At 38.0% G+C, this 17,076-nt stretch overlaps 1 protein-coding gene and 1 pseudogene across 4 annotated transcripts; both read right to left on the bottom strand.

Annotated features, from left to right (window-relative positions):
• LOC125590458 overlaps nt 1-17,076 on the bottom strand; it is a 124,120-nt pseudogene that overhangs the window by 16,171 nt on the left and 90,873 nt on the right.
• Nucleotides 6,043-7,608, bottom strand: LOC106402437. 4 transcript variants are annotated; one of them, XM_048763529.1, is made up of 4 exons: nt 7,285-7,541; nt 7,135-7,191; nt 6,861-7,043; nt 6,043-6,116 (listed from the first exon to the last, which is right to left on the bottom strand). In XM_048763529.1, exons 1-4 carry the CDS (start codon nt 7,304-7,306, stop codon nt 6,058-6,060), a joined length of 321 nt encoding a protein of 106 aa, XP_048619486.1. In that variant the 5' UTR covers nt 7,307-7,541; the 3' UTR covers nt 6,043-6,057. The 4 variants fall into 4 exon arrangements, with proteins under 4 accessions (XP_048619486.1, XP_013698626.1, XP_013698627.1 ...); XM_013843172.3 differs by lacking the exon at nt 6,043-6,116 and adding an exon at nt 6,325-6,767 and having other exon boundaries at nt 7,285-7,532; XM_013843173.3 differs by lacking the exon at nt 6,043-6,116 and adding an exon at nt 6,325-6,802 and having other exon boundaries at nt 7,285-7,532.

A 17,076-nucleotide genomic window follows, 5' to 3' on the forward strand; every position in this document is an offset into this window, starting at 1 on the left:
TTTCGTAGCACTTCCTGTTGGCGAAAAGTCGCGGCTAGGTTTTTTTTCTGATTTTTTTTTAGGCACTATGGCGTTTGCGTAATCGTTGGCCATAGGCGCAGTGGCGGCTGGGGTTGTCTTACCAGCGTTGTTGCGAACTGTGATTTTGTCTTTCTTGTTTCCAGACATTGTTTTGATCAAGTGGCTGAGAGTTAGATTGATCCGTACCTCCCCTCCTTCTAGCGCCGAACTGTGGGAACCAAAATTCGCACTGTCGATTTCCGTTTAAATAAGAAAACTAGGAAAACCCTAATTTTCTAGAGGTCCCGGATATCTGCTAATACCACACGCCAAGCAATCAGAACACAATAATGACAACGATAAAGTATAAGAAATCGAAAAGAGAGCAAAGTAGATCTTATTCCAAATTCGCGTTTGAGCATTACAACAAGGTAAGAGCCTGGGCTACGAGAGCTGTCGGCGAGAATCCTAGTTCTAAAACCCTAAGATGGCAATAACCTAGTTGAGTTGCAGCTCGACTAACAAAAACGGAAATATACCTAAATCGCTCTAAGTGCTAAGTTTGCTGTGAAAAGTCCTCTCCTCATGCCTCTCGCCTAGGACTCCTTATATACTGGCTCCAAGGTCGGTTTACGCTTTTCCCCTTCTGCCCTTAAGCCGCCATAGCATAAAAATGGAGATATTTCATTTTTTCCGATCTTCGTAATTATCTTCAAAATTTCGTATTTATCCGTGGAAACTTGACATTTATCTTTCTTTGCGAACTAGGCGTAAACCGTCATGCGGCTTACGGGATGTTGGTTAAGGAATCGTAAGTTGGGCTTCGAGTCATGTCTTAGGTCCCTTTGAGCCGTCTTCCGACTCGAAGCGTTTGTTATGGCTTCTTTCGATAAAAAATGAACTTTCCGCGGTTTTTACGGTAAAGTTTGATCGATAACTTAGAATGGCGGGGAATCGTGAAATGGGTTCGCTACGGTCTTCTGGAGATAGCATTGAAGGGTAGACAAGAACGCATGGACTAATGTCGTATCGATGTTTCGGAAGAGCTCGGTCGCTACGTAGCGACCGAGCGCTCGATCGCTACGTAGCGACCGAACTTTGGTTCGATCTCGGTCGCTACGTAGAGACCGAGCTCCTGCTCGAGCTCGGTCGCTACGTAGCGACCGAGCGGAACATGTGTTCGGTTGTTGCGTAGCGACCCTCTTCGAGCTCTTTTCCGATGACTCGTGTTTCTTCCGCAAAGCTTTTCGTAAAGAAGAATCTATTTCGAAGAAGTATTTGTCGAAGACGGTTTCTACGTTTTCTTCTTCGGGGATTTTGACGTTAACTTTGTTGCAACCGTTTTCGACCCCAACAACAATCAGCTGGAGATCAAGTCTACAAAGTGTAGTGGCTCTGTCAACGACTGAAACATAGTATATGGCACTGGTTGGAGAGGTCAAAGAAGGAATGTGGTTAAGGGGCTTAGCGGAGGATCTTGGATACAAGCAAGACACGGTAGAGATCTCGTGTGACTCTCAAAGTGCATTGTGTCTAGCCAAGAACAATGTGTATCATGAGAGGACTAAGCACATCAGCGGAAAGATGCACTTCATCAGGGATATTATCGCTCAAGGTGATGTAAGTGTGAAGAAGATCTGTACTTCTAAGAATCCTGCTGATATATTAACCAAGGTTGTTCCGGTTAAGAAGTTTGAGGAAGCGGTTGACTTCCTTGGGATGTCCGAACACTGAGGAGCATTCGGCATCGCCTGGGAAAGCACGATTTTGATTAACCATAGTAGTGGATCATGTTTGATGTCATCAAGGTGGAGTTTGTTGGGATTCATCAGTGGCTACATCAGAAAATCTGTCAGGGACTGCGTCAGAATTTGGTGATGGAAATCAAACAAGATTGAGTAACTAAAACCAAGACAAGGACGTCATGTTAGGAAAAGGAAATGTCACTTTTATGGAGATATGGAAGTCGGCAGGATCCTGAAAATATTACTTTCATTGAGATATGGAAGTTGCAAGTATTTTGGAATATTTCCTAATAGGTTTATGGAAAGGGGCGAATGCCCTAATCCGACTAGGTTAACCTACTAGACTCCTACTATATAAGAGGAGCTCGTGTGTACTCTTTCTCAAAGACGTCAAGAAAAGACCTAGCTTGGTTTGTGAGCTTTGGTTGTGAGAGAAAGAGAGGTTCTATATTCTTTGTACTTGAGATTATAGTGGATTGCCTCTTGCCACGCCCCAGTGGACGTAACCATTCTAGGTGAACCACTGGGTAAACAATTTCTTGTGTCCATCTTCTATCTATTCCACATTCTTCTTCTTATCTCCATTATTCTACAAACTCAACTTTCTTACTTACGTCGTCGAGTTCGTCAGAGAGTGTATCAGAGAGTTTGTGTGTTTGATTCTAGTTCGTGAGTCAAACAGTTTTCGCCGTTGTGGCTCAACAATGGTTAATGAGCAGATTCAACCTAAGATCTAGCAGTAAGTGATCAGGTTATAACTAGCATTAAGAACATAGATGAACAAAGACACAATATGGTCGCTTATTTATGTTTAGCTTTTGCGATCAACACCCTAGAATCCTATATGAGCTAGGCAACTACTCAGCTATAATACAAGATGAACCAGAGATAATAACTGAATAATACTGCATATAAATCTAAAGAGAAATCAATAGGGTTCAGGATAATCTTCTCGGTGAAGAAGAGAAGCCGTCTCCCTTACAATAGCATTATCCAATAATAGGTCTTAGTTTTCTTGCAAAACTAGCGTAATCAAAATAAAGATAGGGATGGCTTTTTTTAATGGAGGCGCCCTCGACTTCAGAGGAAAGAATAGGTGATTAGGGCAAATCTTTGAAAGATATGGAAACTTCCATAAATGTCGGGAACAATCGCTTGGCTGCTCCTAGTGGGATCAACCGTCAGATTGCTCCGCTTGATTGTTCCGCCGGGAGAGACTCCAATTCTTCCTCCTTTCTTCACGCTTCTTCCTTCAGCTCTTTAGTCTACTCCAGACCTGAAATGACTCTAAAAGGACTGGACTAACTCAATAAAACATTGAAAACAAGTTAAAAAGCATATACACAATGGTGTCAAAAACACCATATATCACGGATCCAATCGATATGACAGATCATCGGTTCACATGGATAATATGGTATATATGGAAAGGAAGAAACTATAAGTTATACAATAGTACTAGGTAGTAATCCGCGCTATGCGCGGAGTTAAATAGTTTATTAGATTATTTTTGTATGTTGTACTAAGGGACTTGTTGTAAAGTTTTTTTTCTCGGGATGAGCATTCATATATCTGTTCGGATTCAGCTAATCTACTCGGATTTCAGACTTTTAAGGTTAGAAATTTAAATCGTATTCGTATATTTACAAGTTTTGGTTTAGATTTGGTTCGAATCATTGTGGGTTTAGTTCGAAATTTAGTTCAGATACCTATTCTAATTATGTATTTTTTAACAAAAATCCAAATATACTTAATATTAAAATAAATAATAGAAAACTTAAAATTGAACAATGTAAGATTAAATATTTAAATTTACATAAAATAGTTCAATTTAAATATTTTGATGAAGAACAAATAAATATTTTTTGTATTTTGAACATTTTCTGTTATTTTTAGATATTTACTTGTGACTATATTGATGATTTTTATATATTTTCATATTTTTGAATATCTAATAGATATAATTTTTTTTTAAAATAACGTATTTAAATATATAATTGTGATTTAGATATTTTTGGTATCCAAAATATTTTAGTTTGGATTAGTTCGGATCTGGTTATCTGGATATTGAACTTTTATATTCATCTGAGTACTTAATCAGTTTTATTTTGTGTTTAGTATTGCTTTCAAATCTTGTTCAGTTTGTTTCTTTGGATCTAGATGTTTTACCGAGACTTATTTTCTTCTACTAATATAAAGCAAAATAAAATAAATGTAAAATAAATATTCTTGGTTTATTTAACATACATAATTATTGGAATATACTTTAAAAATACCAATAAAAATTGTTGAGAATTGTGTCAATATTTTTGAATATGTTGCAAAATTGACGTAGCCTAAAACAAATAAAATGTATTTTATTACAAAAAAATCTTGGTAAATATAATAAAAACACGATACAATAGAGTTAAAAATAATAGTTGCCTGGAAAATAATGTAATCTATTCACCCAACATTTGAATTTTTTTTTTTAATCGATTTCACAAATTTTCTTTTCTTTAAAACTTTTCTGATTTCTAATTTTTTTTTTGCAATCTGATTATCTTTCTAATTTTTGGTCTGATATGAAAACCCCATAAAAAAAAATAATATTTGATTTAACTAAAGATCCAACTTTGTGTGTAGTATTTTTTACCTCAATTTTCATAATTCATAACCAGTCACAATTATTTATTGTCTTTGTGTACAGAAACCTCAACCATGGGTAAGACGAAACTTTCAATTCCTAAAAATATTCTCATTCCAGCATTTTAGTTGATGTGAATCTCAATCATTTTTTTAATTTATTTCTTTGAAAATGATATTATTCAGTAGTTGTACGGAGATAACTTCAGTTCACTAATACAAATGTTAAAAATGCAAAAACAAAAAAAAATATCTGATTTAAAAAATTAGTGTGAACACATTAATTTGTCTGTGGTAGAATTAAAAAAAAATGATGTGAACGCATTAATAGTTAAATGATTGTGAGGCTGACACGCCAGCATATTCAAATTAAAATTAATGTGAGGCTGTCACGTTTCCAATGTAGTGCAAAAGCATTAAATGACAATGCTTCTATTTTACTACATAGAGGATAGATCCGGATCCAAAGGATATTTTGAATTTAGTAGAAACACATTATACTCTTTGGACATATATTCAATTATTGGTATATGACAAGGAGAACTAAAATAGAGAACTGGAGGGTGCATATAGGGCACAAGCAGAACCACATAAAGGAATATGGTGTCACATAGATGGGTTCTGGAAGGAAACCGATAAATTCACAAGTCTAGGATATTATTGTACGGTGGAAGGACTTTATGGGCTGATGGGGGCAGAGAATGTGCGCATACATTCCCAGTTACATTCAAAGATGGAAGTGCTCATCTAAACTATAGAATGTATGATTCCTTCGTCAATTTGGTGAAGATGGTTTCAGCACTAGAAAAACGGTCCATGCGTGATGTTGCAAAGAAAATTCTACTCCTTTGACATTTAACATTTACCAAGAGCAACCAATCAGGAGTGGACCCACGTTATGCCTATAGGAATCACTTGACACCACAAATATATTAAAAAAAAAAATTGTAAGTTGTTATAAATAATTGAATGCGGCTTATTTGGTTGGAGTGTATAGTGAACCCACAGAACATGGGATCGAATCTACCATGTGACCTTTTCATCTTAATTTGACCTCTCAGAAAAATTTTCCTTGGATTCGCCATTGCAACCATTACTAAAAATTAGTAAGAAGTGGTAAAAGTCGGTTGCCATATTGTGTTCACATAGACATGGAGTTGCCAGTTTGGATTTCAAAATCTATTTTGGATTTATACATGTTGGGATCCATTTTGCAATAAAACAAAAAAAGATACTCACTTGGGTGTCCTTTGAACATGGGAAAAGATTGTTGCCAAAAAAAAAAAAAGAACATGGGAAAAGTCAAGCTCTTGGCTTAAACCTAAATATCACATTAGGATTTTTTTAACTTTTTCTTTAGATCTATCACATCATGTTTTATTTTACAGTTTACACCTGATGATATCTTAGTTCTTATTCTATATGTTGAAACCGTATTTGTAAACATTAACATCAAAGCTGTACGATATGTTATATGCATGGTTATGATGATTAGTCAAGAGTATTCCTTGGGTGGTTGGCATCGAAAAGGGGAGTTGATTGTCTTTACTACACCAACCATCTTAGTACTGGAAGTTCTAGCAACTGGTAGGTAGGTAAATAAAAATTAACTATCTCATTCATATTAATTAGATAATAGATTGCGGATCTGTCTCTTGCGTCTTGGTGTGGAAAAGATCCCAGTGTATCAATAATCTCTCTGATTATCTGGATCAGGTTTGATCCTAATCTCAAGCTCTCCACCATCTGGAAGCAAAGAAGACTATGTTACACTCTCTAAGAATTATCCAAAGCATCACTTGCATTACTAGATCCGGACACATTCAGGTTGTACACACCTTAACCATACCAAATATTTAGTTTTCTTATTTTGGAAAAAATATTGATGACAGTTGCTTACGAAACTAAAAATACTAGGGGAAAGCGAAGAATGCATTAGGTGGCACAAGTGGTGTGGTAATGGAAGAAAACAGCAACTAATTTGAACACAAAACAGCGTTTAACAGATGAAAGATGAAACAACATAGAATAACCGAACAACTTATGACATAAAACAAAAATATCAAAGATAGAATGACCAATCACATGAGTAACCATCCTCCTTGTTAGTAGAGAAGGGCCTATAGGCTATCGTCCACCTAAAAACATCCACATCAGCTCGCTCTCCAACATCTCGACATAATGGCCTTTGGATTCCACCAAAAACTTTTATCGAATTCACAAGTGACTCAATAGAACTCAGTGCGGCGCTATCAGGCAGCTCAACAGAGGCCACAACGTTATTTCTCGATTTCAAACTGTCAAGAACCCTGCGCAGCTGACTTTGGGGGGTATGTTTGGCAATTACAACAAAATTTAATGGTTCACGAAACTTCAATGTTGCGATATCAATTAGCTCTATAGGAAATTTGATAGCACCAGAAATTTTACCCCTGAAAAGAGTGAGATGTAAGCAGTTACATACATATAATACGGTTATGAGGTACTCACCGTATATTCCGGCACTGCAAAGGTCATAACTTTGGTCGTCACCGTACGCCCTGATCTCAATCAACCACCAAGGAAAGCCCAACCGATGAAGAACTGATTTGATATTATCGATAACCTCAAGAGGAGCGACACCTTCAGGGATTGGGTAGTCGTCCATGTTCCAGAAGACAAATGTCTTATTCTCTGACGAACAATAGGTTAACCATTAATTTAACTATGACAGATCGATTAATAGATGAAATTTGAAGAAACAATTTCGGGAGAGAGATCTTACTGGAGAAATATTTGACCTCGAATAACTGCCCTTCCTCTTTGACCACAGTATCAAGCTCTGTGAAAAGGGACAAGGCATAAACGAATTACGAAATTAAGATACAAAAATCATTATTTAACAGATCTATTAAGAGATGGAGAGAGGTCTTACCTGATATCTTGGGTTCGCCCATGGAGAAACTTGGTGACTCTCTCGCTAAATTAGGGTTATATCGCCGATGAGAGAGAGAGATCTATCATTTGTGCCCTTGGATCTCAAAAGATGAAATTAAACGGGTTTCATCTGTGCCATATTCAACCGTTGAATCTTTGGGGATTTTTGCATCGTTCTCATCTTTTTCTTTGAAAAAATAAAAAAATAAAAAATACAATCTTTAATAATTGATACAATTTGCGCAACAATTTTGAATAAAAACAATTTGAAATCTATACTAATTGGTTGATTGTTTGTGCTGCGAAACAAAAGAATATAATCTGTATGTTTCTGTATTATTCATAATCATAAAGAGTCATTTATATATAAAAAATTACAAAGAGATAAAAGTAAATACTACAAATATGAAAAGTTTAGAATATGAAAATAGTATAAATCATAAATCAAAAGGAAAAGGGAAACTAAGATTTTCTCTCTCTAGCCGCCGACTCTCTCTCTCTAGGGCGTGGCCGTCTCTCTCTCTCTCTCTCTAGATGGGCCGGTTATGGACCGGGTGATATCTTATGTATTTGCATAGTTTTAGCAATCATTTTAGTTCTCAATTTGTCCATTTAGATGCATTTAGAGTAGATTTAGATGCATTGCATATACATTTGTCTCTATTAGGTGATGGAGATGCTATTTGGTGAGTTTGGAACCTTTGGAGATGGTTTAGAGACAAGAATGGTGATTTTGGTTCACAAGACGAGGTCCCAACTGTCCCAGCGGCCAAGCCAAACCACTGGGAAAATGCACACGCCCCTGCCCCATATGTACTTGTTGCAGCGGCCAAATGACATGTCGAAAGCCAGCTGCGACACTTAGAAAAATCTGCACTTCTGTTTTTACCAACTTTTTACCCAAATTATCTTGGGTCAGCCCAAGCTTGTTGGGTCGACCCAGCTCGTTTTTAGACCACTATAAATACTTTTTAGACTTAATTTTAGAGGTTATCTTATTTTCTACCTAATCACAAAAGAACTTTTAGGTGAAAGATCCTATCTTGATCATTTCTCTCTTGTGATTGCTTGATTATCTTGCTCTCTTATCATGTTTAACCTTGAATCATCCATGGTTTTGGGGTTATTCATGTCTATTAGTGAGTAGACTAATCTTGGATTCATGGGCTAGGGTGATTAAGGGTGATTAGAGAAGATCTAGGGTGTTTAGTGTTAGATCCACTTGTTTCCTTGCTTGTTGAGGGTTCTCAATGCTATTTTAGTCTTGATCATACTAAAATAGATCTCTAGGCATTTCCTACCCACAAGGTGTATGATGAAATGCCTAAACCAACTCTTCAATGCTTTTAGCTTGCTTTACCTAAGGGATTAGTTGCTAAAGGAGTTAAGATTGCTATTAGACTTGTTCTCCATGTTTGCTTTAGTAACATTCAACCTAAGGGATTAGATGCTTGAGTTGCTTTAGCAAAAGAACATTCATCTAGGGATAGAGCTTGTTTAGCTTAGTGTCTAGGCATAAGGAAAGTGTTTGATTGCTAGCTTGCCACCCTTAGATTGGATCTACATCACCCAAGATCAAATGCCTAGTCCCATGAGTCCTCTTGCTTCATATTGAGAAAAGAAAGATCATTACTTTATTGCATTAGCTTATTAGTTCTTAGTTCATACCATCTTTAAAACCGGATTGCACAAACCGGATTGCACTTAGCTTAAGCATGAACTTGCATTCCCTTTGCTTTAGAATCACTTAGAACTGGTTCGACAATCTTTTATACTACATTGATTTGATCTTGGACCCTTGAAAAGTCTTGCATCACCGGGCCGGTTTTGGACATCTACAATATGATTTATAACACTCCCCCTTGGATGCCATAACCATACGGAGTTTGTAATACGCTTTAGATGTTGCCTCATTAAAACCTTACCAGGAAAACCCAATGGGACAAAACCATGGTGAAGGAAAAGAGTACAACACGTATTACTCCCCCTGTTCTGAACATCACTGAATGTCTTTCAGTCTACGCATCACAATCTGATGCGTGAGCTTCCTGAATGTGTAGGTCGGAAGTGATTTGGTGAACAGGTCGGCTGAGTTGTTGCTGGAACGCCTGCTTTCTGTAGATCGTGTGTGAAGAAGAACTTAGGCAATATGTGCTTCGTCCTGTCTCCTTTGATGTAGCCGTCCTTGAGCTGAGCAATGCATGCTGCATTGTCCTCATACATCACGATTGGTTCATCTCTCCTTTCGGTCATCCCATAATCAACTCGGAAATGGTTGGTCATGGACCGTAACCATACACACTCACGGCTGGCCTCATGAATGGCCAAGATCTCCAAATGGTTAGATGATGTGGCCGCGATTCATGGAACGCCATGATATGGTCGTACCACCATGAGTAAAGACGTAGCCGGTCTGTGATCGAGCATTGTGTGGATCCTAAAGATAACCTGCATCAGCAAAGCCAACTAACCCTTTTTTGTTATGGTTAATATAAAACAAACCCAAGTCTTTCGTTCCTTGCAGGTAATGAAGAACATGTTTAATCCCGTTCCAGTGCCTTTGGGTTGGACAAGAGCTAAACCTAGCTAATAGGTTCACGGCAAAACATATATCTGGTCGTGTATGACTAGCCAGATACATCAAAGTTCCTATGGCACTGAGATATGGCACTGAGATATGGCCTAGGACATTACAAGAAAACATGACTTTAACGACTACAGTATTAGTAGCCTATTGATCGTAATATAGGCTTTACGACCAAAAAGCTTCGAAAAACGATTGGTCGTTAGAAGCTGGTCGTAAATAATTATTCGAGGCACATTGGTCGTAAAGTTACGACTAAAAACTTTAGTCATAAAGCAGACGTAAATGTACGACTAAGTAAATTGGTCGTAAGTTCAACGTAAAAGTATTAGTCGTACATGTGACGCACATTTACGTCTCGCAAATTAGATGTATATAGGTCGTAACCTTACGACCAATTTGCTTCTATGTCGATGTTTATTTGTCGTAATATACGACTACTTTACATCGACGTTAGATGTTCATTGGTCGTAAATTAAGCCTTCTATTTATTTATTTTAGAATTTTGTATTTGATTACGAATTTAATATATTAATTAAAATCAAATATTTAAATTTATTTTGATTTTAATTTTTAAAATTTGATAAAATTAAAAGAATATATCTAACATTCAGAAACATAATAGTATCCATAATATAAAACATTCATAATACTAATTAACTAAAACCGAAAAAACTAAGTGTCAAGGTTTATTTCGTCAAAGAGACCGGAGCTATGCTCATCCGCACGTCGCTCTAAATCTGCCTGCTTTGCCGGAGTGGGCTCGGGGAAAAAGCTCGGACGTAGAAACTGCCACCTAGAGGCAAGAGCCGGGTTGATGTTTGGGGTTGTCTCTATCATCAAATCGAACATAATTGCCATAAATGCAAATTTGTCCCTGTGGTCAGCTATGACTTCTTTGGCCACAGTCAAATCCCTACGGAGAGAAGATTCTTCTTCCATTCTTGCAGCGTGTTCAGCTCTTGCCCTCGGGACATCGTTGACAGACCCGATCCCGATAATATGTACCCTTTTCTTCGGGGCAAACTTCAATTAATAAATAGATATTTAATTAGTACATATGTAAAACTAACTTAAAGAATAAAAAATGTAAATAAACATATATATTTAAGAGATCAAAATTTTAACATGCTCAAAATTTTTGTCTTGTTCGACGGTGGACAGCTGGCCGGTGCACCTTCCGGATTTTGTTGCGACAACTGAGTCTGGACCTCCTGGATGCGAGCCTCAACAGTGTTGTAGATCCTCTCTGCTCGAGGATGCGAGAAGGTGACATCAGAATGCTGGTGTGTCATCTTGTAAATTCGGGCCAGAGATGGTGGTGCTCCTTCTTGGGCAGCCTGTATAAAAAAAAAATTAAATTAAACTCACGCATTAAATAAATATTCAATTAATATATATTTAATAAAAATTAAGAAAGATCGAAGACTTACAATTTGTAGTGCCCTCCCAACGTGTGGAATCTGTCCGGAAGTATGAGGTACTAGCAGGTTACCATCATCATCGCGGGTCAACCGAACCGTAGAGCAAGTGAGAGACCTCTGAACTGACTTCGGCAAATTCCAATAAGCCTTCAAGCCCTTCCAAACGTCATTGCTGAGGTATGCTTCTTTTTCGTCGTCCCCCAAAACCCTCCACTTCTCCTTCCAATCACCAACAATGTTCTTTAGGCGAGCCATCGCCTTTTTGTAGAACTCTTCCTTCACCTTTTCGTTGACAGCAATGGACCAATCCCATTTTTGCTACAATAAAAAAAATTAAATTAAATAAATAATTATTTTTAAAATAAACAATAAAAAAAGATATTTAAAACTAACCGCGAAGCACTTGAACCAAGTCCTCCAAACGTGGTCAGGTGTAAGAGACCAGTTCGGATGCGCTTCCCGGAAGTTTGTCCTGATGATATCTCCAACGCTCTCTCCCTCACAATTGTCCGTCGAAAACCTAAAAATTTTGAAATAATACATATATTTAGAGCAATTGTATAATTAGTATATTTAAATGCAATTAAAACTTTAATAAATTAAAAATTACCAGTAAGTGTGGGGTGGTCGATCTGGGTTTATGATTCGTAAACCTTCTCGTCCCGGCATCTGGAGAAGGTCTTCCACTATATATCTTGCATATGGTGCATTCGGTGGCACCATCAAATCTGGATGAACAAATGCAGGAGCCGGAGCAGCTGCGGGAGCCGGAGCTGCTGCAGGAGCCGGAGCTGCTGCAGGAGCCGGAGCTGCTGCAGGAGCCGGAGCTGCTGCAGGAGCCGGAGCTGCTGCAGGAGCCAGAGCTGCTGCAGGAGCCGGAGCAGCTTCGGGTGCGGTGGACTGCTGCTGAGGATGGTGTGGAAGATGATGCTGCTCATTCCGAGGCTGCTGTGGAGGCTCAACGTACTGGGGAAAGAATTAAGCAGGGTTATCGAACCGCGGATAGTAAGCTTCAGGGTCATATGCCTGTGGAGGCACATACAGATCGGCATATTGGCTATCAGGCACATTCTCTTGGCCGGATGCAGTGCCGGAAGTAGAAGCCGATGGATCCGACTGTGGAAGAAAGTTACTCGCGTAAGAGTTTCTAGGCGTAATGTTCCTAATTCTCTGTCTACCGCTAGCCATAGCAATATCGTCAATCTGAAAAAACAAACATAAAAGATACATGGTTATAAACAATTCAAATTTATTATATAAATATAATCTAAACCTATTCTAATTTGATCATAATCTAACTTCATCCTAATATAATTACATCCTAAACTAATTCCAAACCTAAACTAATTCCAAACCTAAACTAACTAACCACCTAAATCTTAAAAAAAAAACCTAGAGAGAGATGGGAGGTCGTTGTTAGAGAGAGGGTAATGAGCAACTAAATGGCTTCGCGAGGTCTGCGTATATATAGAGTTTTGCTGTTAGTCGTAAATTCGTTGTAAATGTATGACCAATGAGAGACGAGCAGTCGTAAATAAGTCGTAAGTTTACGACTAATGGGGGACCAAGATTAATAACGACCAATGAGAGACTACTTTCTTTCTTTTTTACGACCAATCAAATACTAGTGGTCGTAAATAAGTTGTACATTTATGACCAATAAGGGACGCACTCTTTACGACTAATTAGGGATTACCGTTGAAAATTTGAATAAAAAAAGAAGAGAAGAAAGATACCTAGAAACACAGGTGGAAAGAGACAAAGCGAAACCTACGTAAAACATACGTAAGTCTCGCCTTGTCTCCAACTACATGTTTTCTAGGATCTTTCTTCTCCTTCTTTTTTTATTCAAATCTTTATGAGGAAATTGGTTTGGAATTGTGTTTGATTTGGGGAGCAAACTGGTGAGCTTTTATAGGAAACTGCCGGAGGCTTTACGACTAATAAGCGTCGTCTCGTTTTCATTTAGTCGTAAATTAGAAGTAGGTAACGACTAATTAGCTTCGTTATCTTTTAGACTAGTTGTAACGGAGCCGTAATTTTCGACTACTTAGCTTCGATACCTTTTATATTAGTCAAATATTAGTAGTAGTTAACGACTACTTAGCTTCGTTATCTTTTAGACTAGTCGTAAGAGAGTAGTAATTTACGACTACTTAGCTTTGTTATCTTTTAGACTCGTCGTAAAAGAGTCGTAATTTACGACTAATTAGCTTCGATTTTTGTTTTAACCCTAAAACCGAAACCCCAAATCCCAAATCACAAACATCATAAGTTATACACTTCCAAACCCCAAACCCCAAACCTCAAACATCCTAATTGAACAAACATGATCGGATAAGTTATATAAATATTATATGTAATACAAAGTGTTTAATAATACAATAGAAACTCGATCACTCATCATCAGAAACATCATCCACTTCATCGTTTTTTTAAAATTCATCTTCGTGGGCTTCGTCTGTTGCATCGTCTGGAATTTCTTCATATCCCTGGTTGTATGGATCAACAAGTAAGATATCATTTGTAGCTTGCTCTGGTACTTCTACTTCATTTACGGCATCTTCTTGTAAAGGTGGTTGTTCATCAGTCAAGACTCGACCCCGAGGTGTAACATTTATAGCGGCTAACCAAGATATTCCAGATTGTCTAATCCTCAGATATGGAATAAAACAAACTTGGTCTGCCTGAGATGCCAATATGTAGGGTTCAAATTTGTTGTACCTCCGTGTAGCATTTATATCAACAACTCCAAACTTGCTATACTAAACACCTCTATTGACGGTGGGGTCAAACCAGTCACATTTGAAGAGAACGCATTTCAGCTTCACTAGGCCGGGGAACTCTACTTCGATGATCTCTTGTAAGATTCCATAGAAATCAGTTTCACCTTTCACACATACTCCATAGTTCATTGTTGCTCGCCGACTTCCATATCCGTAAGTGTGAAAAGTGTAGCCTCGTGTGAAATACATTGATGTTGTGGTGACCTTAGCGACCGGACCTTGTATCATTTCATGAAACCACTGAGGATAGAATGGATCATCATAATCAACCTAGATCATCAACATATATATATATATATAACTTCATAATCAACCTTAAATATTATATTGTGATGTGTATACCCGCGTTTTCAACCACTTCACAAAATGTGGGTCTTTCCTTTTGTTGAGATCATTGGTTGATATCCCTGGTATAGCTTCTTCGACTTGGGCAACGAAATCGCTGTTTTATGCCAATATATATATCATTAAATAGTATTATATATATATATATATATATGTGTGTGTGTGGTAAAAATATGTAACGGCCAAATTAATTTTAATTACCATTCAAATGCCTCAATCTCCTCGCAGTTAAGAAGTATATATGTGTGGGCACTATGAGCATCATCTTCATTCGACCACCAAACTTCTTTCAATTTTCCACCTAGATGTCCAATTTGACAGAATATGTCTGGAACATCTTCAACAATATATGTCGGCATAACACCACCATCATCATGTCTGCTCGTAGTCGTTTTCCGTGTTCGGACTTGGGACCCAAAGTAGTACGACGTGAAGTGAGATGTTTCCTCATTTAAACTCCCAGCAACTATTGAACCTTCCACCCTAGCCAGATTTTTGGCTTTCCCTTTCAAATATTTCATGGCTCGCTCGTGAGGATACATCCATCCGTTATGAGCAGGTCCACGAAGCAATACCTCGTACGGAAGGTGGACAACTAAATGTTCCATGATGTCAAAAAATGACGGAGGAAAAAATCTTCTCCAAGTTGCACATCAAGATCGGGATATTCTCATCAAGTTGTCTGATGACATCTACAGTTAAGGTGCTTGCGCTAAGATCTTTGAAAAAATTTCTGATGCCTGCAAATGTACAAGCCAGCGTAAGATACTTTTCATAAGTTTTTTTCCAAGAAGAAGTAATAATAACTTTATTTGTTACCTGCAAGTGCCTCGTGAACATTTTTTGGAAGCAACTCCGCAAATGCAAATGGTAGAAGTCGTTGCATAAACACATGTTAGTCATGGCTCTTCATCCCTGAAAACTTATGTCCCTGCTGTTCAACACATCTTGATAGATTTGAAACATATCCATCAGAAATTTACACATCTGATGCCACCTACTTGAACAACGCTGCTTTTGCTTCTGCTGACAATCTGAAAATGGGAACCGGAATTTTCCCATCGTTTCTAATATGCAGCTCAATCCTAGAACATAATGCAGGCAAATCCAACCTTGAGTTCTTGTTATCTTTTGTCTTCCCGGGGATGTTCAACAATGTATTGATGATGTTGTCAAATAAGTTATTCTCTATATGCATAACATCAAGATTGTGGCGTAGAAGTAGATTTTTCCAATATGGAAGTTCCCAAATTATACTCTTCTTGTGCCAATTATGCTGTGTCCCGTAACCAGCAGACATATTTGCAGTAGTTTGCCAATTACCCCATTTCTTGACTGTGTCTTGTGCACCATAGTAATCAATATCCTTCTCGATTTCCTCTCCAGATAAATATGGCGGAGCGGTGTCTCATACAACTCTTTTTGACCGAAACAATTTCTTGTTCCTTCGGTACGGATGATTAATGGGAAGAAATCTCCGATGACAATCAAACCAGGACGTCTTCCTACCATTTTTCAGCTGAAATGCGTCTGTGCTTCCCATAAAATAAGGACAAGATAGTCTTCCATGCGTCGTCCAACCTGACAACATCCCGTATGCAGGAAAGTCACTAATGGTCCACAAAAGAACTGCTCGCATTGTAAAGTTTGTTCTCGTTGAACAATCATATGTCTGCACGCCTGTTGACCATAATTCCTTCAATTCTTCTATCAAAGGCTGTAGAAAAACATCAAGGGACCACTTCGGATGCTTTGGCCCAGGTATCAATATACTCATGAAAAGCAATCCTTTCCCATACACATCACTGGTGGAAGGTTGTATGGCGTTAAGAAAACTGGCCAAAGCGAATATTGTCTTCCAGACATTCCAAATGGACTAAAGCCATCTGTGCAGAGCCCAAGATAAACGTTGCGGGGGTTGCTTGCAAAATCAGGGTACACCGAATTCAAGTGTTTCCACGCTTTTGCATCAGAGGGATGATTGATCTCGCCTTCCTTCTGAGTATGTTCTGCATGCCATCTCATCGATGCTGCCGTCTTTTTAGATTGATATAATCTCTTCAGTCTATCCTTGATAGGTAAGTACCACATCCGCTGGTACTGCCACGTCCTTGCGGTTTACATCATGGCTTCTTGCAAAATTTACACTCTAACAATGCTGCATTTTTTCCCCAGTATATCATACAGTTGTCTATACACACATCAATCATCTCCAAAGGTAAACCAAGGCTATGAACCAGTTTCTGAATCTCATAATAAGATTCAGCACGCTGATTATCTTCAGGCAAATACTCTTTAAACAACTCAGCCCATGCATCCATACAAACTTCAGGTAAGTTATGATCAGTTTTGATATTCATCATCCTAGCTGCCAATGATAATTTAGAAAGACCTACTCTACAACCTTCATAAATTGGCTCATTAGCTGCTGCTAGCATCTCATAAAATCTTTTTGCATCCAAATTAGGCCCCTCTATATTTTCTACCTCCTCTATTACTGATCTTGTTTCACGAAATGCATCTGTAACCATATCATACATCCTATCATGATCTACCATATGATCCTCTTGAAGGTTAAAACTTTCAGAAGGTAAATGTGGTTCCTCTCTATTACGAACATTTTCAACCTGATTACTACTACTAGCTTCATT

The sequence above is a fragment of the Brassica napus genome, chromosome C7 (assembly GCF_020379485.1).
Source record: "Brassica napus cultivar Da-Ae chromosome C7, Da-Ae, whole genome shotgun sequence".
In the NCBI taxonomy this organism is placed as follows: Eukaryota; Viridiplantae; Streptophyta; class Magnoliopsida; order Brassicales; family Brassicaceae; genus Brassica; species Brassica napus.